General features: G+C 45.8%; 1 protein-coding gene across 3 annotated transcripts in view; it reads left to right on the forward strand.

The window, feature by feature from the left end:
* The window catches only part of SLC9A7 (solute carrier family 9 member A7), a 141,177-nt gene extending 122,748 nt beyond the window's left edge, over nucleotides 1–18,429 (forward strand). For 2 of the 3 annotated variants that reach the window (XM_044234366.1, XM_044234367.1), the window contains 2 exons: nucleotides 8,515–8,620; nucleotides 12,389–18,429. In XM_044234366.1, the coding sequence (XP_044090301.1) occupies nucleotides 8,515–8,620; nucleotides 12,389–12,640 (358 nt within the window). In that variant the 3' untranslated portion in view covers nucleotides 12,641–18,429. Of the gene's footprint in view, nucleotides 1–8,514; nucleotides 8,621–10,021; nucleotides 10,244–12,388 lie in introns of those variants that run through there. The other variant, XM_044234368.1, reaches the window with a different exon arrangement.
* The last annotated feature ends 440 nt before the right edge of the window (nucleotides 18,430–18,869 follow it).

The raw sequence follows: 18,869 nt of genomic DNA on the forward strand, positions 1-18,869 counted from the left end.
AACAAACTGAGCCAAAAGTTAGAAGGAGGAGGGAAATAACATACATCAGAGCAGAAATAAAATAGAGTCTAGAAAAACAATAGAAAAGATCAATAAAAACTGAGAGTTGTTTTATTGAAAAGATAAACAAAATTGACAAACCTTTAGTTAGAGTAAGACAAAAAGAGAGGACCGAGATAAATAAAATCAGAAATGGAAAAGGAGACATTACAAACGATACCACGTAAATACAAAGGGTTGTAAGAGACTGCTATGAGAAATTATACACTAAAAATTGGATAACTTAGAAAAAAAATGGATAAATTTGTAGAAACATGCAACTTACCAAGACTAAATGAAGAAGAAATAGAAAATCTGAATAGACCAGTAACAACAAGATATTGAATCATTAATCAAAAAAATCCCAACAAAGAAAATCCCAGGACAAAATGGCCTCACTGATGAATTCCACCCAACATTTAAGAAATTAATACCTTCTCAAACTCTTCCAAAAAATTGAAGAGGCAGGAATGCTCCCAGACTCATTTTATGAGACCTGCATTGCCCTGATATCAAAGTCCAAGGACACTACAAGAAAAGAAATTTACAAGCCAGTATCCCTGATGAGCATAGATGTAAAAAATCTCAACAAAATATTAACAAACAGAATCCAGTGTCATATTAAAAGGATCATACACCATGATCCCTCAAATGTAACAGCGGTCCAAATCAATAAATGTGATATACACCACATTAACAAAGTGAAAATTATGTGATCATCTCAACAGATACAGAAAAAGCAAAGCAATTTTTTAGGGGGGTAGGGGCAGAGGGAAAGGAGAGAATCTCAGGTAGATCCCTTGCTGAGTGTGGAGCCTGATGTGGGTCTTGACCTCAGGAGTCATAAAATTATGATCTGAGCTGAAACCAAGAGTCAGGCGCTTAACCTACTGAGCCACCCAGGTACCCCTAAAGATGACATGACCTTATATATAGAAACCCCTGAAGACTCCACCAAAAAACTCTTTGAAAACTAATAAACTTGGTAAAGTCAGAGGATATAAAGTCAACATACAAAAACCTGTTGCATTTCCATATATTAACAAAGAACTATCCAAAACAGATATTAAGCAAACAATCCCAGGGCACCTGGGTGGCTCAGTGGCTTAAGCATCTGCCTTCAGCTCTGGTCATGATCCCAAGGTCCTGGGATCGAGCCCTGCATCAGGCTCCCTGCTCCGAGGTAAGTCTGCTTCTTCCCTTCCCTCTGCCTCCTCCCCTACTGCTCTTGCTCTGTCTCTCTCTCTCTCTCTTTAAAAAATAAAATCTTAAAGAAAACAATTCCATTATGATACCATCAAAAACAATCAAATACGTAGGAATAAATGTAACCAAGTAGGTGAAGATCTATACACCAAAAACTAAAAAACACTGATGAAAGAAGTTGAAGACACACAAATAAATGGAAAGATATCTGTGTTCATAGATTGGAAGAATTAATATTGTTGAAATTCCCATATTCATCATTCTCAGTGATGAAGATATGGAAACAGCTTAAGTGTCCATCAGTGCACTAAAGCAATCTACAGATTCAGTACATCTCTACCAAAATTCTAATGGTGGGTTTTTTTTTAAAGGTTTTATTTATTTATTTGAGAGAGAGAAAAAGAACACCCACAATGGGGTTGGGGGGAACAGCAGGCAGAGGGAGAGGGAGAAGCAGGCTCACAGAGCAGGGAGCTCAATGTGGGGCTCCAGCCCAGGGCCCTGGGATCATGACCTGTACTGAAGGCAGACACTTAATGACTGAGCCACCCAGGCGCCCCTAATGGTGTTTTTTTTTTAAATAAAATAAAAACAAAATCATAAAATTTGTATGGAACCACAAAATACCCTGAATAGCTAAAATACCACGGAGCAAAAAGAACAGAGCTGGAGGCATCACACTTCGTGATTTCAAATTATATTACAACGGTATAGTAGTCAAAATAGTACATTATTAGCATTAAAACAGATACACAGACCAGTGGAACAGAATACGGAGCCCAAAAATACACCCTCACATATTTAATCAACTATTCTTCAGCTGAAGTGCTGAGAATACGTAATAGGGAAAGGACAGTCTCTTTAATAAACAGCTCTGGGGGGCGCCTGGGTGGCTCAGTGGGTTAAGCCGCTGCCTTCGGCTCAGGTCATGATCTCAGGGTCCTGGGATAGAGTCCCACTTCGGGCTCTCTGCTCAGCAGGGAGCCTGCTTCCTCCTCTCTCTCTGCCTGCCTCTCTGCCTACTTGTGATCTCTCTCTGTCAAATAAATAAATAAAATCTTTTAAAAAAATAAATAAAATAAACAGCTCTGGGAAAACTGGATATCTATTTGCAAAAAAATGAAATTGGAACCCATCTTACACCACTCACAAAAATCAACTCAAAATGGTTTAAAGACTTAAATGCAAGACCTGAAACCATAGAACTCCTGGAAGAAAACATAGGGGAATGGTCCTGGCAATGAGTTTTTGGATTTGATACCAGAAATATAGGCAACAAAAGCAAAATAAACAAATGGGCCTACATCAAACTAAAAGAATTCTGCACAGAAAAGGAAACCGTCAGCAACATGGAATGACAACCTGGGGGATGGGAAAAAATATTTGTAAATCATATATTTGATAAGGGATTAATATCCAAATTATATAAGGAACTCCTACAACTCAATAACAAAAGCCCAAAGACCCCAATTAAAAAATAGGCAAAGGATCTGAATAGACATTTTTTCCAAAGAAGGCATACACTTGGCCAGCAAATACATGGAAAGTTGTTCAACATCACTAATCATCAGGGAAATGCAAATTGAAACCATAATGAGATCTCACCTCACATCTGTTAGGATGGCTGTTATCAAAATGGGCGCCTGGGTGGCTCAGTGGGTTGGGCCGCTGCCTTCGGCTCAGGTCATGATCTCAGGGTCTTGGGATCGAGCCCCGCATCGGGCTCTCTGCTTGACAGGGAGCCTGCTTCCTCCTCTCTCTCTCTGCCTGCCTCTCTGCCTATTTGTGATCTCTCTCTGTCAAATAAATAAATAAAAAATATTTTAAAAGAAAAGTCAAAAGATAACAAGTGTTGGGAGGATGTGGAGAAAAGGAAACCCTTGTATGGTATTGATGGGATGTCAATTGATGCAGCCACTATGGAGAACAGTATTGAGCTTCCTCAAAAAAATTAAAAACAGAACTACCATATGATCAGGCAGTCCCACCTATGGGTATATATCCAGAGGAGATAACATCACTATCTCAGAGGTATCTGCACTCCCGTGTTCATAGCAGCATCATTCTCAGTGATGAAGATATGAAACAGCTTAAGTGTCCATCAGTGCATAAAGTGGATAAAGAAGATGTGTGTGAGTCTGCATGTATATAGTGGAACATTATTCAGCCTTAAAGATGAAGGAAATTTGGCCATTTGGGACAACGTGGTGGAACCTGGAGGACATTAGGCTATGAAATAAGCCAGGCACAGAAAGAAAAATACTGCATGATCTTACTTATGGGTGGAATCTAGAAAAATCTAACTCATAGTAATAGAGCAAAGAGTGGTGGTTGCCAGGGGCTGGGGAGTGGAGGAAGTGGAGAGATGTTGGTCAAAGGGAACAAACTTTCAGTTATAAGATCAATAAGTTCTGGAAACCTAATGTACAGCATGGTGAGTAGTTAATGATCTATACTAGAGATTTTCTAAGGGGGTAGATGTTAAAGTCTTCACACCAGACGCACAGAAAAATGGTAAGTATGTGAAGTGATGGATATGTTAATTAGCTTGATTGTGGTAATTGTTTTACAATATATACCTGTCTAAACATCTCCTCGCCTTTAATACCTGTAGTTTTGTGTGAGTCATACTTTGGTGAAGCTGAATGCGGCCTAAATTGATTCTTTGAAGAGCAACAGGAGTGATCTCTAAAGTCTCTAAATGTAAAGCTTAGTGGCTAGGATTTCTGCTTGTTTAGTTTGGAGGAGAGAAACTAGGAACAGAAGCAGGCACAGAGTGTCTGAAGAAGTCGATGAGAAAGGGGCCCATGGTTCATTCTATAGCTCCACAGATGATCAAACAAGAAAACGTGGGCTTTGGCTGCATCAAAAGAGGGTTTCCCTGGATGGGAATGAGCCCCACAAGCCAATAGGAGCAGGTGTGGTACCTCCTTCACTGAACAATCCTGACAATGGAATAGACTAGCTTGCAACGTAAGATGAGAGGCTCAGCATGCACACCAGCTCCCTCCTTATTCCCGGAGCTCCTTGGAATCGCAGAAGAAATATTTTGGACTACTTGCAAGACCAAAGATAGAATTGTAGCAGAGAAAACCATAGCCCAAGACCAAAGCGAGGCTCAGGCCAGTTTGTCTGGGTGATTTATTGAAGAATGTTTTTAGTAACAGCTCCAACAGGCATTTCCTGTGTCCACAGATCAACCGGTAGCTGTTAATTTTCTCTTCAAGCCATAGCTCTCTAAAGAAAGTAGAAATACTGCTTGGGAAGGGCTTGGTAGAGAAACAGATCTTGAGGCCACCAAAGATTTTTCTCCCTAGAGTAACCTCCCCTGCCACCCAACTTTGACATGGTCAGATTCCCCACCTGCTTGAGAAACTGAGGAAAGACATGGGGGACATGTCAAAGTAATGAATTCCTATATATCTACATGTATGTCTTAAATATATACGTGTGTGTGTGTGTGTGTAAACTCTCCACCCAACACGGGGCTCTAACTCTTGACCCTGAGATCAGGAGATATTTGTTCTACCAACTGAGCCAGACAGGCGCCCCCCCCCATATTTATTTTTTTTAATTTTTCTGATAAAAGCCTTAGAATTGAAAGGCTTTTCCAGTCACGATGTAAGAACAAGCTATTAGAAAAAGAAGCAAGCAAACAAGAAGAAACTCTTGGAAATTAAAAATAAGGTTTCTGAAATGAACCCCAAAATGTAATGGATAGTTTAATTACATGGTGGAGACCAAACTGTCGATCTGGGAGATGAAGCTGAGGGAAAAAAAATATGTGAGAATTCGAGCACAAAGTCAGAGATGTGCGAGAGAAGAGTTTCGAGATCAAGAGGTCAGAGCCACATGGTCTAGAATCCTTTAACAGAATCTAAAAGAAGATAGAGATGGTGGAGGAAAAGAAGAACCAAAGAAATAATGGAAGAAAAAAAAAATCCCTTGGCTAAGGGAAGAGTCTTGTCTCCAGAGTGGGGGGACCGGCTGGTGTGGGTGGAATGAATGGATACATTGGAGCATTCCATAACTAAGGAGGAAAAGCAGGACTCATGAGGCTTCCAAAGAGAAAGACTGGAAGCCTTTAAAGAGAAGAATCAGATGTGGCATTAGCAAAATCGAATGTTAGAATACCATCTAGCATTGTCAGAGTTCTAGGTTGAAAAGAAAAAGCATGAGCCTAGAATTCTACCCCCAAACTGAATGGACTCAACTCTCAAGAGTTGAGAAAGGTTAACGCTGTGCAGACTCTTTAAGAAGGGGGAGAAAACCAACAACAACATAAGGATCAAATAAAACCAACATCAGATTCAACTAATGGGACGACATTGAAGAAGTAGTGATTGTTTTATAACCCAGAAGTGAATAAGATCAAAATGAAATTAAAAGACAATCTCGTATTTTGCAAGACACTCAAAATGTTCTCTTCTCACTTTTAACAAAGTTTAAATGACACTGTATTACATTTCCTTTACTGGTGTTCTAACCATGGGGCACCTGGGTGGCTCATTTGGTTAAGTGTCTGACTCTTTTTCTTTTTTTTTCTTTTTTAGGTGGGCTCCATGCCCAGCACGGGGCCTGAACTCACAACCCTGAAATCAAGACCTGAGCTGAGATGAAGAGTGAGACGCTTAACCGACTGAGCCACTCAGGCACCCCTAGTGTCTGGCTTTTGATCTCAGCTCAGGTCTTGTGAGTTGTGAGTTCAAGCCCCACATTGGGCTCCACACTAGGCATGGAGTCTACTTTAAAAAAAAAAAAAAAAGAGTGCTGTAACCACTCTACTTGGCTACAGTGAATAATATTTATATAATAATATTTCTTTTTTTTTTTTAAAGATTTTATTTTATTTATTTGACAGAGAGAGATCACAAGCAGGCAGAGAGGCAGGCAGAGAGAGAGGAGGAAGCAGGCTCCCTGCTGAGCAGAGAGCCCGATGTGGGACTCGATCCCAGGACCCTGAGATCATGACCTGAGCCGAAGGCAGCGGCTTAACCCACTGAGCCACCCAGGCGTGTTTAGTGGCTTTTAACATTTAGACTCCGTCCATGGACAAAGTATAGAAGATTTACTTATCAATTATAAAATAGAATGTAAATGTTATATATATATATATAGAGAGAGATATATATACCTATATATCTCTCTCTATATATATAGAGAGAGATATATACACCTATATATATATATACACCTATATATATCTCTCTCTCTATATATATATCTGCTGTATAAAATTAATTATAATCAAAATTAGGGAAAACTTGAAGAGGCAGGAGTATAAATGAATTAAATGTACCATCCTTTGTAGGAGAGAGTTTAAAACCTCTGACTAAATTTTTTCAATCAAGAAATAGGAGGAAAAACATATTCTAGTGGTGTACACACACACACACAGAGTGGAACACTACTCAGCTGTAAAAGAGTATGAAATCTTGCCATTTGTGACAAATGGGTGGATCTTGAAGTTATCGTGCTAGGTGAAATAAATCAGAGAAAAACAAATGCTACATTGATTTCACTTGAATATGGAGTCTAGAAAACAAAACAAACAAAAATCCAGATTCACAGATAGAACAGATTGGTGGCTGCCAGAGGGGAAGGAGGTTGGTAGAGTGAAATGGGTGAAGGGGATCAAGAAGTACAAACCTCTTCAGGCGCCTGGGTGGCTCAGTCAGTTAAGTGTCTGCCCTCCGGCTCAAGTCAGGATCCCAGGGTCCTCGGATCGAGCCTGTGTCGTGCTCCCTGCTTCTCAGTGAGTCTGCCTCTCCCTTTCCCTCTGTACTCCCCATTATGCTCTCGCTCTCTCTCTCTCCAATAAATAAAATCTTAAAAAAGAAGTACAAACTTCCAGTTGCAAAATAAATACGTCAAAGGGATATAATGTACAGCATGGGGAATATAGTCAATAATATTGTATTTTGTATGATGACTATGGTAACAGATGGTAACCACATTTATTGAGGTGATAATTTTGCAACAGATACAAAGGCCAAATCACCATATTATATACCTGAAACGAAAATAATACTTATGTCAGTTATACCTCAGTTTAAAAAAAATAAAAAATGTCTTCGGTGAAGTCGTAATGGTAATTACCAGAAAAATTGGTGGGGATAGAGACTTGATATTTCATTTTTGCCCTTCAAAGAATCTGCATATTTTAAAATCTATATGTAAATAGCTTTTTTTCCTCTTTTAAAGAAGTTGTTAGAGGGCCTTTTATATTTGGGGACGTGAGAACTTGTCTTTGAACTACCCCAGGCAGGACACTGAAAGGTAGCCTTGGGGTTCCTGCGTGCGTCTCCATTATTCCTTCCACAGTCCAGCCCTGCCGTCAGCTTTGCAGCTGGACTCAAAGTAGCCGACAGGCCAGCAGGGGCCATTCCCAGAAACATGGTTGGAGGGCAGCGGTCAGATGGGGCTGGTTTGGTTTCGTGAAAGGATGTAGCAGAGCCCACATCTCGTCCTTCTGGGAGTGACTCTCTCCGAGAAAGATCCCCCAGATCCTGGGGTACAGACGACTAGGATGCCTCCTTGCCTTCCTGTGAGTTCTCTCGGCCATTCCTACCATGGCCGTGGCCGTGGCCATGTAAGTCTCTGCCTTCTCCAGAGTGCTGGGGCTGTGGATACCAGAAACAGCCCAGGCACTGTCATGAGATGACACATGCTTCGTGGGGCTTCCCACACGGGCTTACACATTTGGTGGCACAGATGTCCACGGACTGACCAACCCGGAGCTCTTGGGACATTCAGCCACGTCTAGAGACACTTTTGTTGTCACACCTGGGAGAGGGGTCGTAGTAGGTAGAGGCCAGGGGTGCGGCCTGGTGTTCTACAGGGTGGGGCAGTCCCCTAGTGTCCAGATGGAGAAGCTGATACACTGTCTCCTGTTTCCAAGGCATGAGCTGGTTGTGTGTCCAAAGCTGGAATGCTGATTGAAACCAAAATTCTCATTCAACATAACAAGCAATTGAGAAGGATGCTCGAATGAACCTCAGATATTCTTATTGCCTGAGAAGTGGGAACTGCCAACCCGAGAGTTACCAGTGAACACTTCGGGCTGACAGGATGGTTTAATCTTTGATTCAGACTATTGTAGACCCCAAGGATTTTCTGTAGCGTACTGGTCAAATGGGGCATAGGAGGGTGGGGAGAGGCCTTTTGTGGGTAGATGTCTGGATGATTTACTCTGGGGGATTTCTAAACACGTTGTGTGGGGTGTGGGTCTTCTCTGCAGACATTTTTTCCTTAATTCTCTTTTTAAAGTTACCTGAAGCCCATCCTCACACACAGCGGCCCCCCACTGACCACCACACTCCCAGCCTGGTGTGGCCTGCTTGCTCGGTGTCTGACCAGTCCCCAGGTGTACGACGTAAGTACAGCACGTGAGGCGGGTTTTCCTGCTCGCTGTCCCCGGGGAGTGTTTTCTCCAAGAAGAGGAAACCTCTTGCCTCCAGATCCACTGGTTTTGCTTCTCTGAATAAGATGATTAGAAATGGCTGACTTATGTTGATCTGTTTTGCACAGTAACAGAGAAATCTTTTACCTGGGCCGTGGGGCCCCGTCACATCACAGCCATGGTGTAGTAGAAAGAGCACTCGATCTGGAATCAGAGCAACTAGATTTGAAGCCAAGCCCTGAGGCCATTTAAGTATTCTGTGCCTTGGTTTTCCTATCCATAAAGTGAGCCTAGTTGCACAGGCTGGCTGTGAGATTAAAGGCTAAGATACAGAAAAACACTGTGAACCACAAAGTCTTTAGCAGATGTGAGGATTCTTTTTTGTGTATGCTTTATTTACATTGATGTGGTTAGGTCCTTTCCGTTTTCAGATTCAGACTTAGCACAGTACAAAAAGAATATCCACACTGGTGGACATCTGAGCTCTGGGGCTGACTTGTGAGCTCTTCCTGTGGGTTGCTGGGCAGAGGGGTGGGGAGGGCAAGCAGCTCTCCACATAAAAGGACTAGAGGAGAGGGGAGAGGCCCTTTTTCCTCTCTACTCTGCCTCCCCAATCATCTGGTCACGAACACAACCATTCTGCCCTAGGAGAGAAGGACTCCTTAAATTTGTGTAGAGCTTTACAGCTCACAAAGGCCAAGTTTATTCTCTTGGCCACACTGTAAGCTGCTACTACAGGGTTACAGAAGAAGAAAGTGCCTAGGTCCCAGGATTAGTAATTGGCCACCCTAATGCAGGTTTCAGAGAATTTGTAAATAACCTGCAATTGACTTGATTGGTGTTGAGAAAGCAGAATGCAAAGCTCAGATCTGAGAAAGAAGGCCCCTGACCAGGTCGGTTCTAATGGGGCGGGGCAGCGGGCTTGGGAATGATTGTTGGCATTCAGGTGCTACAGAGGGTCAGAGGCATAGCTGGGTGGTGGGGGGGCGCTGGGGTCTGGTGTGCTAAGGAGCAGCCTCCTCAGAGATGGGGCAACTTGGTCAAGAAGCAAGAATCCCCCATACTGCCCCTGCTGCTTGGGGCTGGGGTCCCGAGCGTGGTCTCAGCTGCACACACAGTGAGGCTTGCTATTGTCGAAAGTGGGAGTATAGAGTCTTTGGAAAATTAATTGAGGAAGTCCAAGGTGAGAGAGGGGAAGGGCCCCCTCTGGAGTTTGGAGCCCAGTGAGGGTCTCGGGCTGGGCTGCTCTCGCGTGGCTGTTAGACACACTGTAATCCTCACCTGTCACCTACAGAGCGTTGGTACTTTTGATTTCATCGGGCGGTGTTGAAGATGTCCCTCATTCCTTATTTGCACTTACTCTAAACCACTCAGGTCGAATATCCACCTAGGAAACAGGGTTCTGCTGTTCATGATGTTGACCGCTGATGGTTTAAAATGGGCACGATCCTGCAACACAAGTGTTTGCAGGGTTCTTCGACAGCATTCTCGCGGCAGCCTGCAGTAGACAGCTGGTTGCATGATTATACAGACCTCCAGCTTAACATCTAGAATTCAAGGAAGTGGACCGGTTTCATCATCCGCGCATCACATTCATTAAAGCTCTGATTTGGAAATCCCACTCCACTGGGTTTTACAATGTCCTTATTTTGGGTACTCTTTGTCCAGGCTTGTGAGTTTCGTAATGGAATGGGTCAACAGCCAATCTTGCTTTCTCCTGTCGGTGAATCTAAGCCTGGCTTCCCATTGCCAGGGGTCAGCGTGGGGCCACACAGGGGCTGGTGTCTGGGGGTAGGGGTGCTTGGCTGGGGCTGTGGTAGGGGGCGAGGCTGCATCTATGGCATTTCCCTCCGTACTGTTGCTTCATATTCCTCTCTGTCCTCGAAAGAGTAAAATGCTGCGTGCCAGGAGAGGCTCCCCCTGAAAACGGAGAGCCAAGAGCCTCGGCTGCGGTATTTTGACAGAGATGAATGAAAATATTACTTAGCACTCACAGGCATGGGAGGAATGGAACATGCTAAAACAGGGAGCGTGAGCTCATTTCTTGTTAGGAAGACTATGGCAGGACAGATGGAGCTTTGGGACTTTCTAAACCCTGATGGTGAGGAGGAATATGGGGAGTTTGGAGTGAGTTTTGGGAGTACGTTCTGTCTGAGTAGAGGATTCTTACTCGGTTGCACATTTGCACTCTACCTCATTCCGTGAGCATTTGGGACTGCGAGCAAGAAGAGTTGCGTACTTGCCTGTCAAAGCCGAAACATTGATTTTAGTGGAGTCACGCTGTGGAGCGTGGAGAAGTCGACATCACTGGGGTGCAATGCGGAAAGCAGGCTTGTGCTTGTCACCAGCGAGCACACGCAGACAGGCTGGGCCTGGAGGAGGGGGCCGGCACTCCTGGGGGCGGAATGCATTAACCAGGTGCTCCTCTAGCTCCTGCTGTAGCTTCTGCACCTCAGGGAAGGGCACCAAGAAGGGTGGGGGAGTGCAGGCTTGCCGGGGAGAATGTGCCCGTGGCCTTGGGCAGCATGACTGGTAGGGGATCGTCCTGGGGGGGCAGCAGGAGGCTGTCGGGGATGCCGGTCCCATGTCCTGCATCCAGGACACCTTGTGGCTGAGACAATGCAGGGGCTCCAGATGCCCTTTGAAGAACAGTTGGGAACTAGGAGAGCGAGAACAGTTTAGCCAAAGCATTCCAGAACTGTGTTTGACAGATGTACCATGGGGGCAGCAGGGGACCGAAGCGCCCCTCCTTTTGCTGGTGAAACCCATTAGAGGGTGAAGGATTGTGTCCGAGCCGGCGCCGCTTCCCGAGCCCTCCCCATTGGCTGGGAGTTCCGAGAGGCTGCCATTTGTCTCCCGCCCAGTCTGGCGTCCTGATCTGCTCTGCAGCAACAGCCGCTCAGCATCAGCTGCTGGCGGGGCCGCTTCCGGACCCATCCTCTCTGGGGGCAGAGCCAGTCTGGAGGCCTCAGAAATCCCACCCCTGCTTCCTATCAGTTGGACCACCTGGGGTTAATTCCACAGGTTCTCTTAGCTCCCGTCTCCTTGGTGACAGGAGTGTTCCTGCCCTTCCCAGGCAGGGAGGGGTAAGGGTCGGAGGAGAGCTGAAGTGTCCTCCGTGGCAGGCCTGAAATAACGCGCTCAAGAAAAATGCTCCTTCCCTCTCCACATCTCACTGCATCCATCAGAGGGCCTCCTGTCGGGGCTGGAAGGGTGTGGGCTGCAGGGAAGGGGTTCTTCTATGGGGACTGGAAGACAATCCTAGTTGGGCTCTGTCTCAGCCCCTCAGTGGCTAAGACAAAGAGTAGTTCAGATGCAAACCAGGTGCATTTAGGGTGGTTTGTGTGGGGCGGGAAGCCCCCTTAGGAGACCTGTCCAGAGAAGAGAGGGACCCCCAAACCTCTTTGCACCTTTGCCCAGTGACTTTCCTTCTCCTTTTTTTGTGGGTTGGGAAGCTGAAGGCCCAGGCTGGCCTCCCTTTCTTTCCTTTTGGCACTAACCCCAAGCTGTCAGGCGTTTAAAAATAGGAAGTGCTTCCTGAGCTTCAAAGCCCTGGTTGGGGCAATGGTGCCCTCCCTTGAATAGCACTCAACAGTTGGCATCCAGTAGCCACACCAGAGGCTCAAGGCAGGCAAGTTTCACAAGCCCCAGTTTTCAGAAGAGCGGTTGAGGTTGAGGTTGGCTCCAACCCGAACAGAGATCAGTCTCCCATTTGCTGTTTTCATTCGTTGCACTTTTCAGAACCAAGAGCCGCTGAGAGAGGAAGACTCAGATTTCATCCTGACCGAGGGTGACCTCACCTTGACATACGGGGACAGCACAGTGACTGCAAATGGCTCCTCGGGCTCCCACACGGCCTCCACGAGCCTTGAGGGCAGTCGGAGAACCAAGAGCAGCTCAGAGGAGGTACTGGATCGAGCCCTGGGAATAGGAGACCAGCCGGTGTCCAGTCGGGGCACGCGCCTAGTGTTCCCTCTGGAGGATAATGCGTGACTGCCCCCCCACCCCCAGGCTGCAGCGATGGGGCAGCCCACCCATGCGGTGAGGATGGCTGCAAGCCCAGGCTTGTCTGAGCCAGGGCACTGACTCAGTGGAACTAATGCTTCTGTTTTATTGAGGTCTGAAGCTCTCTTAACATTTAAAATTTAACCCAAGATGCAGACAGTGGGGCTTAAGTGTGTCTACATCAAGACAAATGCAGACCCATTCCCACTTTCTCACATAGTAGTGTGCTGTGCCGAGTCAAACAAATAGCATGCTTTAACGGTCCAACTCATTCACCTGCGGAATCCGAGCCAGGCGCGGCAGGTGTGGGGAGGCCTCCCAGGAGAGGCTTCGGGTCCGTACACAGCAGCTCAAGCTGAGCTGGCTGCAGGAGTAGCCAGACAGGGTGAGAGCAGGCTGGAAGAACAGTCCCGAAGGAAGGCTGCCGAGACCGGACCTCCAAAGGTCATGGGAAGCCAGTGGTCAATGGGACAGAGCTCAGGAGGAAGCAGCCGGTGCGGCAGCCCTAGCACGGATGGCTGTGGGACTGTGAACTCATGTCAGGCTTCTGGACTTTTTGTGCTACCTGGGTTTCCTGTAGATGGAAGATCGGAACTCTATCCGTGAACATTTCAATATGGGGAAAGAATTGGAATTCCTTCTCTGGAAATCTCTAGGAAGAAGTAGCTACTGAAATGTTGAAAACCAAAGGCAAAATTGTGTCATACTGTTGGGTTTTTGGAATTAATCCGAGGACAGAAGAAACTGTTTAGAGGCTGATGAACGAAAACCAGTCACTTCTTCAGGGCCACCACCGAGGTGTCTACTCTGGGGTTTAGGAATAACACCAAAATGTGTGGGATGCTTCTCTCTGGGACGAGAGAGCAGCAAGGAGCCTAGGAGGCAATAAGTTAGTCTTCAGAGTTGGGGCAGGAGGAACACACTGTGAGAAAAGTTGACCATAAAAGACAAGATGCTGTTCTAAAGACAGAGTAGAAGTCCAAACTTTGAGCTACTAAATGCGTGGGATGTCAGTGGCCAGGTGAAGATTGAGAGGCAAGTCAATGGAAAATTGAGCATCGTTCAGTCCAGTGGACACTTAGTCTGCTTTAAGGTTAAGAAACTAGATGTCTTAACACCAAGTGCCGTGTAGAGAAGGGTCGTCTTCTTGGTATCTGGGGAGGCTTGTACCGGCTTAATGTGTGAGTATGATTTGAAATCTAAGTGTTTAGTTTTGGTTCTTTGTGGGTGAGCTGTTCTGCGTGGTAACTAAAATACCGAGAGAGCTCTTGGAAACCACATTTGAGATTTTCCCTGGGTCTCTATGCTTCAGTGCTGGTCTCTTAGAAAGAAAATCCAGAAAGAAAATCTTAGAAAGAATATCCAGTCTCTTAAAAAAAATGCTTTCATAAAATGTGGCCATTTTTCTTATTGTGGCAGACAAAATGGCGGCCCAGTCAAGTACACCCATAATGAAACCAGCCATTTAATCTTAACTCACATTTTTAATGGTTAATATTTAGATAAGACATTAATGCTTTGCTTTTTGAATTGATAATTTGTGCAAAACAGGCAAAAATTACTAAGTTGAGCCATATGAAATTGCCGATATCGACCCATTTTTCAAAGTCAGAAGTGGCAGTTTCATATGGTTCAATATAATAGAATTAAATGATTTTTATTCCCCTCCTTCCTTTCTATGTACCTTACAGTCCATTTTGGTTTTCTCATGGGCCTCCATGGGCTTTGTAAGCTTAAAAAATGAGGTAAACCACCTAACTAATCCCGTAAGGCTCCAAAGTACCCAGGCTAGTGAAGGATTTGAGAAAACCTCTGCGTCAGAGCCAGAGAAACAGGTTTTTTCCAGAGCCCCTGGAGGTCATCTGTGTCGTGGGGTCAGAGTGTAGGGAGCAGCTCCCACGCTTGGCTTGTGTGCCCAAACCCAGCACAGGTTTTATTCAGTAGTTATCTCAGTAATGACCAGTCATGCCTATAAACTCAGAAGGTGAGGAGGCTTTCCTGTGTGTGTGTTGTTTGTGGAGGTGGAGGGAGAGGCTGGTCTGCTCTTTGGATGGGTCATTATAAAGCCTTGCTTGCCTCTTACATTGCTTACTTATTTCATTTTGGAGGGAAGAAGCTACCAGAAAAACCCTGATAAGATTCTTGAAAAGAGCCAACCAGGTAGAACCCCCTCTCTGTTCATTCAATCAAGGCTTTGTTGTCATTCTGGTTTTCCAGGAAGCTTTCAGCAAGTCAATAAGAAATTGCCCTCATAAGGAGGGAAGATAACCAGAGTTCTCCAGCCTAGTTCTAAGTCAATCCGTAGATTGTTGTGTTTCCCAAAAAAAAGGTCTTATAGTCTTGACTGCAAATGTTTTATTTGGACCTACTATAAGTAAATGGAGATTTGCCAAGATCAAAATTTTGCTAGGGTTGTAGTTATTTGGTTGGATTTTTTATTCAGTGGATTAGAGTAAGTCAATGACCTGTGGCCCTAATTTTTGTTTGCAAGATGTGGAGAATAATCCTGACCTTATCAGGGGTCCCGGGAAAGGAGCCTATTCATCAAAATGCTTCCAGCTTCTAGAAGCTTTATGCCTATGCCAAGAGGAGAAAAGTGGGTGCCACAAAGCCCCAAAACCATCTAGCTCAAGACTGATTCTCTGCTGCCAGTCTGGCATAAATCAGATTGAAACTGCTGAGTGCATCCGGTTTAACCTCTTATATTTGTTCTGGGTTGGGGGGGGGTGACAATTCCACAGAGCTGGGTGTCCTAGAGCACAGGTTCTCAACCCTGGCTGCACATGCAGAATTATCTGGCTAGTTTTTTGTTGTTTTTTTTTTAAAGTATCAGTGCAAGGGCCCTGTGCTCAGAGATTGAGAGCCAGCAGTCTTGGAGCAGAGCCTGGCTTCCATGCTTAGTGTAGATCTTCAAGGGTTCTCCTGGGCAGCCAGGTTTGAGAGCCTTTTAGTCCAGAACTTGCCATGGCACCTGTTTGGAACCTTGAAGAATGGTCTAACAGACTGAGTTTCCTCTTGTTGCTAGTCCTCTGGAACAAACCGAGCGTCGATCAATTAATACAGCCCAGACAGGTGCGAAGGGATTTTGTGCACATTGTCTGTGCCGAACTCCTGAATGCACTCCGTGAAGCACAACCCTAAATGTCACCTTTGAACACCTTAGTGAAGGGAAAGGAGTGATGGGGGACTTGAGTGGATGGACGGGGTGGGTGGGGGTGGTTAAAAACCTGTCATCTTTGCCCCCTTCCGTGGAAAGAAAAGGGTTCGGTCTTCACAGAGTAGCTATCAGGTGTGAAGGCTTTGGAGAAGTCGTCTCTTCACTATAGCCTGCGATTACTCGGAGTCCCCTTTGCAGTCCAGTCAGCTTGCTTTCTTGTCACACCTGGCTTGTCCCCAGGCCCAAATCCCTGCTGGACTCCTCAGCAGAGGCGTGGGCCCGTTTCATGCGCAGAGCGTGGGCGGCGGGGTGAGAGGAAGCTCGGGACCGCTTGGAAGTCACGAGGCCGTGGTGTCGGCGGACTCCTGCCCGGGCCGGCAGACAGGCGCTGTGCACTCCAGCCGTGCGTGGTCGCACTCGCTTTGGGGACTAGAGGAGACCTGAACTTTGTGTCCCGGGGAAGGAAATCTGCCCTTGGAATGAGGCTGCCGTGCAGGAGGAGGGCAGATGCCAGCACACGGCCTCTGCCCATCCCTGGGGCGGCCGAACCAGCCCCCACGCCCTGCAGCACCAAACCCTCACTGCGACATCGAATGTCTCATCAGGCAAACAGCAAGGAGCTTTCAGGTTGTGCTGTGCTCTCTAGACCAGAGGACATTGTGGTTGGGGGGACAAATGAAGTCTCTTAAAAAACGCAAGAAACGTTCTCTCAGCTGGCCACGAGCATTTCAGTCGAGGGTGATTTCCTTCCAAAGTAGAGGGGCTGTTTCATGACACACACGTTCACAACCCCCACCCCCAGTTCTCTCGCTCCTCCTCTGTGTCTGCTGGGGAAGTCAAGGTCATATTAAGGTGTCAGATACTTTAATACGAACAGAACAGTTTCCAAATGTAGAAACACCACTGATGCCCCGAGGGGAGACAGACTGGCAGGCAGGGCTGCTGAGCGCCTCAACAGAGGGGAGACTCAACCCCTCGGGCCCCGAGCTTGGTACCCATCGTGAGTTCTGAGAGGTGTCTCGGCACGCCGCTTTCCCCATCTGTTGTAAGAGGGCATCCGGAACGAGGGTTTCTGGAAAGCCAGCTTGCTGATTCAATAAGTGCGTGACTTCTCACCCGCAAGGGAAATGGGGAACTTGAGGAGTTTCATGCAGGCCTCTTGATGCTGATTCTGTGGATGAGCTCGTGTAGGAGGGAGTCTGTCACGTGCGTTAAAGGGACACTGCTGAGCTCCCGTCCCTTCTGTTGGGCTCTGTTCAAGTGTCAGATGCGGTTCTCTGCTACAGTAGCGCTGAAGGAAATCTAATGGCCAAGAGTTAGAAACAACCCATCCGAATGCTGCTTTCACTCTGGTACCCTGAAGGGCCCTTCTGCCTTTCTAAAACCCAATAAGGACAATATACAGAGGAACACTCCAGAAAGCTTTGCTAGTCTCTAACTAGGAAAAGCAAGTGGGCTCTTTGACAATCTTTTCAAAACCAAACCTAGGAATCAGCCCCTTTTTCCCAGTTTCAGTGCTCCCAAGTAGGGCTTTTGTTTTGTTTTTAAGCTAACAGACATGTCTCGCCGCCCAGTGCAAGCAGAACTCGTGAAGAGCAAAACCAGTTTTTGATGTTCGTTGTATTTTGTAAGGCAGGGTAGAGCCAGGCCCACACGGAACACCGAGGCAGCCAGTTGTCTGCCACATGAGCAAATCTGGCCAGATTTGAAAAGCCCTGAAACGCACGGGGAGCCCCTGAGAGAGGCCACCTTCTTTTTAGGATGGCCGCCTTTGAAATAAGGGTTAACAGAATTGCCACAGGTCAGGGTCAGCGGTCGGGGGCCTGTGGATGTGGGAGGAACTCAGACTGAAGGGGCCTTGTACATGGGAAGAGGGACTCTAGCTGTGCTGTTGACAGCATGGAAAGCAGGTAAGGCCCCAGGGCAACTGGGTGACCGTCCCACCAGTTGGACATCTGGGGGTGGGCTTTGGGGAAGTGGAGGAGTGATTTCCAGGTGTGGGGGTGTTACATCCGTGGATTTGGAATTTATCCCTGAAATCACTTGTTCAAAGAGCAACTTCCCAGCAGAAGCCCCTCCTCCTCGGTTGTTTTTTGATTTTTTACATAAACTACATCTGGTCCTTCTCACTTAGGAAGTTTCACTCTGTCCCATAAAATGATTACATGGTAATGCCACCAAGATTCATTTAAAAGGTGAAAAGCAATTTTTAAAAAGAGGATAGGGTGAATTTAACATGGGATATGACCTTCTGGGGAACCTTTTTATAGAGAGCTTCCATGTGTAATTGGGGAGAATTTTGTCTTCTATTTCATCAGTAGCAAACCGGTGGTTTTTATAAAATTAACATTATAGTATGCTATATAAACATGTTATATGAAATAAAAGTATGCTGAACTGTGAAAAAGTAAAGACTTGGAGTTATCGGCAACCTTTATGTGCACTAAGGAAAACCCGCAGTTAGGCCCCCAAAGTGCTACCCTTCCCTACCATTTTACTTTGTTTGCCTTTGTGTGTATGTTTAGATTGATACTGTAAAGCTAGCTATATGTTTTCCTGCCCTTGACTGACATTTAACACATTTTTCTCAAGCTTTTTTTTCTTTTTTTTTTTTTTTTTTTTACAAAACTCAAAATAAAAAGATTAACTGGCTGAGCTCATCTTCTTTTGCATTTTAAAAGTATCGTGTGATCCTTAAGTCTGTTTCTTGGCCTCATGGGGGGGGAGGTTCTTTTCTGGGTGGAAGCTATTCCTCTCCAGGTCCCCCAAATCCAGGATTGACAAATTAAGGCTAGCTAGACCCTCTGGACCAAATCGCCCCCCCCCCATTTTTGTAAATAAAGTTTTATTGGAATACACTAGGCTCCTTCATTTGCATAATGTCTGTCACAGCTTTCATGCAGAAAGCTGCATGTGACAGGAGTGAGCAGGGATTTGTGCATTAAGCCTGGACCGTTTACTATCTGACTTCCTACAGGAGAGGATTTTGCCAACCCCTGATTTAGGTGCTTGTAAATCTTGAGTTTTAAAATAGGGTCTAAAAATCACTGCAGCAGACTT

This window comes from Neovison vison, chromosome X, assembly GCF_020171115.1.
Source record: "Neovison vison isolate M4711 chromosome X, ASM_NN_V1, whole genome shotgun sequence".
Classification (NCBI taxonomy): Eukaryota; Metazoa; Chordata; class Mammalia; order Carnivora; family Mustelidae; genus Neogale; species Neogale vison.